Genomic DNA, 6,846 nt, shown 5'->3' on the forward strand with positions numbered 1-6,846 from the left:
GATGAAAGAAACCAAACAGATGGATGTGGGGCAGAATAAGATTCAAAAGCATTTTTTTTTCCACAACGCCTTGCTCTAAAAAGCTACAGAAATTATTTTTATTTTCAAATCAACATGTCTGTTATTGGTGTAAACTTTTTTTGATGGAGTGACAGCCTCCAAAACTTTTAGATGCAACTTTTAGGCTGGGAGTTCAATCTGAAGCCCCACAGAAGTGAACTGCTAAGTCAACATCTCAACCAATGAATTAGCCTCACAGTATGTCGTTAAGCTATCTGAAACAATGATCTAACAACTGCACTTGTCATTAATAGTAAAGAAACATGTATCTTTTTTTCCCCTTTATTGTAACCAAGCAGTTGGAAAGCGTCTTTATCTCCTCTTAAACGGTGCCACAGTTGTGGGCTGAGCAACACTGTTGAGTATGTAGGTTGCACCCATGGATAGACTTGCCAAATCCTCTCTGTGAATGCCAAACAGCTTCTGGTGGACGCAGTTTGATGAAGGCGGTTGAAATCTCCCTTTCTGGAAAGCCAAGTCTTATCTTGACTGGAATTAGTGTTATTGTGGAGAGATGCAATGATCAGACGCAACGTCCTGCTTGCAGACCTCAACCACCGTAAGTCCTTGTGGGATCAGGCAGAGTGAGCTGTTCGTACGAGAGAAAGAAAAGCATAAACTAATTGACTAATTGAGGTTTTGGAAGCCATAGCAGTGTGCGACCAAGCTAGTGACAGGCATGATGAGGACGTGCCAGGCTGTTGTGGTTGCTTCTGGTTCTTCCAAACACCAGTCAGGGCCCTGGTTTTGAGTGACCAACTTGGTGAACTTGGTATGTCTGGTTCTTCAAACCAAAATGATCCAACCCAATAAATGACACCAAGCAAGAGTTAGACAGCAGAATAAACTGTTTGACATCAGCAAAGAGGACATGGTAAGGTTTTCTTGGGGCTGTTCCACGTACTTAACTCTGTTGGTCAACCCATAAATCCTTACCATATTGAACCATTTAAAGGGAAATAAACACATCCCCTCACTTTAGTGCTTAATTTAAGCCTTTACAGTTATTTGGATTTTATTTTTTTAAATGTATTTCTGTCAGACTGATTCTAAGTTAGTTAGAGATTGCTAAGTTATTCAAATACCAAAATAAAACATATTATTTAAAATACTATTTAAAGACAAATGAGAAAAGTTAGGAAAAATATCCGTATTTCTTACTACTAGATGGCAGTAATACGGTTCCAGTGATTGCTGTCCTCTATACGAATAATGTACTCATAGCAACCAGAATTGTTTTAGCTAATATTGAAGAACTGATTATTGCCATCTCAATTCCTTTCCCCGTCTTACTTAATATAAGGCATTGTGAGTTTTTGTTTTAGGAAAATGTAAAAAAAAAAAAAAAATGCGGTCAACTTTCGTCCTTTTCAAATCAAATAAAACAAATCAATCAATTTTATTAAATAGTTCTTCAGCATGCAATTTTTAAATTGCCACATCTGTAGTTCATACCCAAATAAAGTTGCCAATCCTTTGAACCAAATTGTTTCGTTTTTATTTTTACATGTAAGTAAAATATCCCTGCTATCAATTTGATTAAACTTTGCAATTATGTTTTTATTTAGAGATAAAGATATTGTAGATATTAACTCTTTCAAAGTTTTCTGCTGTATATTGTTTATGGTAAATGTTTGAAAAGTTTGATCCCTAAGCAATCCCTATCCACATAATTCTCTAGATTTCTTTTTACTGACTCAAGCATTATATTTCAGTCGGAAAGAACGGGATATAACATAAAGGTAAGTTTAATATTGCTATGAAAAGAGCCAAATGAGAGGTAAAGAGATTTTTAAATAAATTACAAGCGGATGTTAGCTGATGAAGCTAGTTAGCATACCGTTAGCGCTAGCAAATATTAGCACGCTATCTAGGCAGGCAGATTTTAGGTTTAATTTAGCAGTTAAAACTTTTCGATTTAGTTGCTAACATTTGTTGTTGGTGCTGTTCACATATAAAGTGCTTAGCTGTAGCTCATTTAGCAGTTCTTCATTTTACAAGATAAAGGATAAGTAAGTTTATATAACAGTTAGTTTAAGCTAATGCTAAAGCGAGATAAAGAAAATAGCTAAGCCAATATCTAACCTGATTTTAATAAGATATAGCTTCTAAGTGTTTATACATTGTGATTGTAGGCATTGTTTTGTTTTTCTTTTTGGTGCTTTATTTTGATAGAAATTCTTAGTTTAATGTAGAAAATAGCTGCATTCACAAGGTACAATAGAAAAATTAAACTTACGTCAAAATAATTTTGTCTGAAAGTAGACTAAAATAATTAATTCCTTCAGTTAACACAAAAAACTGTTTAAAGTTATCAGGAAACACCAAAAAACTACTTAACCCTAAAGGTTTTCTAGATATTAAAATTAACAAATGATCTCTGCCTTTGTTAGTTGTGTGTGTTTTAAATAGAGCTTTTACTCAGCCAAAAAGTAACTATTGTCCATCTACTGTACATATTATTGACGTTGTAACGGTACAATGTCAATAAAATGACATTGTACCGTAAAAGCACCAACAGCAAATATTATGCCTTGGAAAAAAAGAGGCATTTATATTGCCTTATTTTTTAATTATGAAATCAAGACAAATATAATTTCCAATTTTTTAATGGAAACCAAATTTTGTATGTGTCAGTTAAGCATAAACTTTATTAAGTCTGGTTTGATGTCAACTCCAGGTAAAAATAATAATAATAATAAACATCACATAGCAGAACACTTAGGTTTAAATACACTTGTATTTGTTGTCAGTTAGTTAAAACCGGGTTTATCAGACCTCAAATAAAAAATGTGAAACTGCAGCCGGCGACAGCAAATAAAAACCTATTTTTGAGGCGATGATGCAGCCACTAATGCAATCACGAATCGAGTAATTGAACCAAAAACCCCAGCCACAGTCTGAGTGATTTTACCATGCCTACTTAATGTATAAAATAAGAAAACAGACATGTATTTATTGTGCACTACTGTGAAATTTTCTCACCATTTCCCAGCCTGTGAAATGCAATAATACCCGTTAAAAAAAAAAAAAAGAAAAAGAAAAGAAAAATCCACTTCAACCAACATCTGCCTAATACAGGCATGCCTGCAGAGACCATACATCTCAGCTGGACTGAGTCTGATTACTTTTTCTTCACAGAAGAGTAAAAAAAAAAAAAGATGACGCAAGTGGAAGGTGTGAGGGTGAAAGGTGTTTGATGTGGTCGTCATGGGTGGTTCGGTTTGTTACAGGGATTCAGTTGAAGACAGATGGTGGGAGCTCAGTCTTTGTGGAGAATATTATCTGTCAGTTATTTTCAGCTTGATCGCTGAAGTGTTTTGTTGGACATGTTCCTAACTGATGATGACACAGCCTGGTAACAAAAAGTAAACTACCTTGAGTTATTCTTCTTCCAGAGTTTATCACCGGCTCAGTGCCTCACCTGGCCACTTTATTCAGCTTGGTGTGAATTTGTTTTTTTTTATGTGTCTAAACTCTAACAAGCAAATGTTGCCATAGAGACTCAGGGACAAATTTAAGGCAACATGATGAAACAAACATGAAATCATTCCAATTGAAAGGACAAAACTACTCCGTGTCAACTATTGCAATAAATATAACTATGCTCTGGACAAAAACAAATTATATCTCTGCTATTCTTTATGCAGTTGCAAATGTCCAACGAATTTAATTCATGTTATGCTCTCCTTAAATGCACACGTGTTATTCTAGCAGTCTGATTAGTTTTCTGTTTTTTTTAGATAAAGGATTTGGTTTTGCTTTAAAGTTGCATATTTATTTTGGTGTGTTGTGCACATTGTCTTCCAGGAGCCCATGGACAACAGGAAGAGGCAACCCAGTTCTTCCAGTGCGGGGAGTTTGGTCTTTTGGTCCTCCTCGTTGCCCCGTCAAGCAGCGAGGGTCCTGATTGTGGAGGCACTGCCCCCCGGTTGGTCAGACACTTGCTCCGTGCTTTGTGATGCCTTGGACAACTTCCTGTCGCTGGCCTGCAGCCTGGATGGACCCTGCAGGATACCCCTACTCAGCCTCTACGCCATCAGCAGGCAGCCGGAGTGTCTGCTGCCATTTGTGGTTAGAGAACATCACAAAAGCATGTTTTCATGCCTCTCTCTCTCTGTCCATTCGCATTCAGTCTGGCTGTTTTTTCTGCTTACAGCAGGTCCGTGGAAATTTGGCCAGGCTACGTTCCTGCGTGGAGGAGCTGAGGTCTATTCCAGGTGAAAGTTGCATCAAAAGTGCAGCCAAAGGAGGCGATCTGCTGCGACAGGCGGTGCTGGACAGTCTGCAGCAGTTTAAGCAGTTTATCAGACACACCAGCACAGGCAACCAGGCCTGCAGCAACGCATCTGTGGAGGTACATAAAGGCTCTTGTAGTCTTCTTTTTTTATTCCTCTGAACTGGAGACTTTCTGGAAAAGGCCAGGTGTCCAGCAAAGTTTTTGCAGGGGATTTATTGAACTCTGAGTGTATTGCTGGATAGCTTTAATTTCTCAGATCAGCGGAGGAAAACCAGTCAATGAATCATACGTTTGGAAAAGTCACAAGTTCAACAAAACTTAACTTTTAGAGCTGAAACTGTCAGCTCTATCCTGAAGGCTAAAGATGTTGATCTTTCTGATAAAAACTTTGCTCCAGTTCAACATCATGCTGTTTTTTTTCTTACCCTTCTTTGATAAGGACTGGAAGTGAAAAAATTGAGGAAAGGGAAACCTCTCCGTCAATAGATTTTCAGTCTCTTGAATTAAACTACATTTAGTTTCAGATTTTTACTTTCCAATCCAATCTGCAGGTCATGATTTGTGCTTCAAGTCGGCATATAGCTACAGACCTCTGAGGAAAAGGAGTTGGAGATGCTGGGGATTGAACCCAGGACCTCATACATGCAAAGCATGCGCTCTACCACTGAGCTACATCCCCACTGTTGCTATTTGAGCATGTAACACTTCAATACAAATTAAATTTCCACACCATGCATAGTTTCACTGTAAGTTGCAAGCGGGGCACTGATTGCAGTTTTTCGGCTGATCGCCAATCTTTAGAAAGCTTGACATTCTGATTTTTTTTTTTTTTTGTCTGAAAAGGTGCTAAAAATAGCAAGAAAGTGGCTACTTTGGCAACAGTGTGGCGACTGTTGTTAACCGCTCACATACAGACGTGACCTGGTGGACGGTTTCGGTCAGTCAGCAGAACAGAAGACACAGTGGCTGACTTTCAGACATTTGCGGAGGTGTAAACGGCCAAAACTATTCTAACTACAGAGTAAAACTGTCATCTTACATCAAGCCCTGTAACACACTGCATCTATAAAGCATTAGAAGCGCTGCTTATTTCAGTCAACTCAAAGCTCTTGATTGTGATGATGTTTGTGTAGATGTTCTTACAAGTTGCTAAAACTCCAGGTTGTCAAATTTGGGATTAAAAGTCCGTTGAAAGATGAACCAGTCCCATCTGTGCTTGTTAAACTTTAATGCTCTACAGACTCCAGACGCAGCGGTTTGTGGATGAGGAGTTTGTGGATGACACACTGGGACGCTCTGTTCCCAACATCAGCCGATATGAATAGCTCCTATTACCAGACACAGAGGCATAATAACCCTGTGAATGAGTGTCTGCACGCCTGTCGCTAATCTACTAAGACAATACAAGTTTTTATCCACGCGCCTGATTTAGGTGAAACCAGATATTTACTCGTTTCGTTTAAAAAGACTGACGAACTATTTCTCACTTTCTGACATAAAAACAAAAAAAGCTTTTCCACTTTAGGAATGGAATAATAAGCATGACGGTGTTTTGGAGTTTTCTTTGTTTTCTTCTTTAATTTCAGAAGTTCACATTTATTACTTTAGTATCTAGTAGAGTTCATTTTAACTCTGCCCAGAGTGTTTGAGCTGAGAGCAAAAAGGTAAACAATGTTAAACAAATATATGAGCTACAACTGTTTTGGTTATCTTGTACCTTGCATTTCTTTAAACTCTTAATAATCTTAATAATCTTGATGCAGTTGGTTTTGTAAAATGTCTTAAGATTATTTTTTTTTAAATATAAGGACAAAATTATATTTGGAGTTTCTTTTTTTGTTTGTTTTAATGTTTTCACAACACATCTGGTTTGAATTGTTTCTAAATAAGTTGCTTTTAATCGGTTCGCCTCCGTGTTTTCTCAGGTTACCGTGGTGACCAGCCAGCCGGGGCGCAGCCTGATTCATCAGTTGGAGAGCGGGCTGAAAGGAGCCGACCTGGTGCCCCTCAGGCGGCTCCTGGTTGTCCAGATTGTTGGAACGAATGACTGGAGCCAGGACTCCCACTCACCTGAAGCCACAATGACTGAAGGTACGACGCATAGAGGAGGATTTTCAACTGATAGTATCTGAAAATAGGCAAGACGAGTTGTTTAAATGTTGCTGTCTGGCGCTGCTAGCTGTAAATGTATCCAAGCCCCTCCTGTTCACACTCACTTCTGTTTCAACCCATTCATAATGTTGCATTACTAATGTTTTTTGCAGTTTCAGCATAACTGATATTATCACAGTTGGTGGGATGTTTGTACCATCCAATTATTTGCCAGTTGCTTCACGTAGCCATCGCCCTTCTGCTCTGCTTTATTGACTTGGAGATATTTTCAAGGGAAGGAAAAGCGAAAACAGAATTTTGTAATCGAGTGCATCATGAAATGAGGACATCGTTGAGCTCTCTGGAAGTTTGTTTTGCCCCAAACTTTTACGTGATGAAAACCATCACACTAACGATGTTGTGATGTTTTTCCTGCCTCACACAGTTCGATCAGT

At 38.2% G+C, this 6,846-nt stretch overlaps 1 protein-coding gene and 1 non-coding gene across 3 annotated transcripts in view; one reads left to right on the plus strand and one right to left on the minus strand.

Annotated features, from left to right (window-relative positions):
- The first annotated feature begins 1,691 nt into the window (after nt 1-1,691).
- Nucleotides 1,692-6,846, plus strand: part of m1ap (meiosis 1 associated protein) — a 44,905-nt gene continuing 39,750 nt past the window's right edge. Inside the window, exons 1-4 of one of the 2 annotated variants that reach the window (XM_016662057.1) lie at nt 1,692-1,802; nt 3,871-4,134; nt 4,220-4,417; nt 6,226-6,391. In XM_016662057.1, coding sequence (XP_016517543.1) covers nt 3,877-4,134; nt 4,220-4,417; nt 6,226-6,391 — 622 coding nt within the window. In that variant the 5' untranslated portion in view covers nt 1,692-1,802; nt 3,871-3,876. Of the gene's footprint in view, nt 1,803-1,957; nt 2,073-3,870; nt 4,135-4,219; nt 4,418-6,225; nt 6,392-6,846 lie in introns of those variants that run through there. The other variant, XM_016662058.1, reaches the window with a different exon arrangement.
- trnaa-ugc (transfer RNA alanine (anticodon UGC)) lies at nt 4,908-4,979 on the minus strand. Its single transcript has one exon. It is a non-coding gene; the product is annotated as a tRNA-Ala (tRNA).

Source organism: Poecilia formosa, unplaced genomic scaffold, assembly GCF_000485575.1.
Source record: "Poecilia formosa unplaced genomic scaffold, Poecilia_formosa-5.1.2 Scaffold357, whole genome shotgun sequence".
Classification (NCBI taxonomy): domain Eukaryota; kingdom Metazoa; phylum Chordata; class Actinopteri; order Cyprinodontiformes; family Poeciliidae; genus Poecilia; species Poecilia formosa.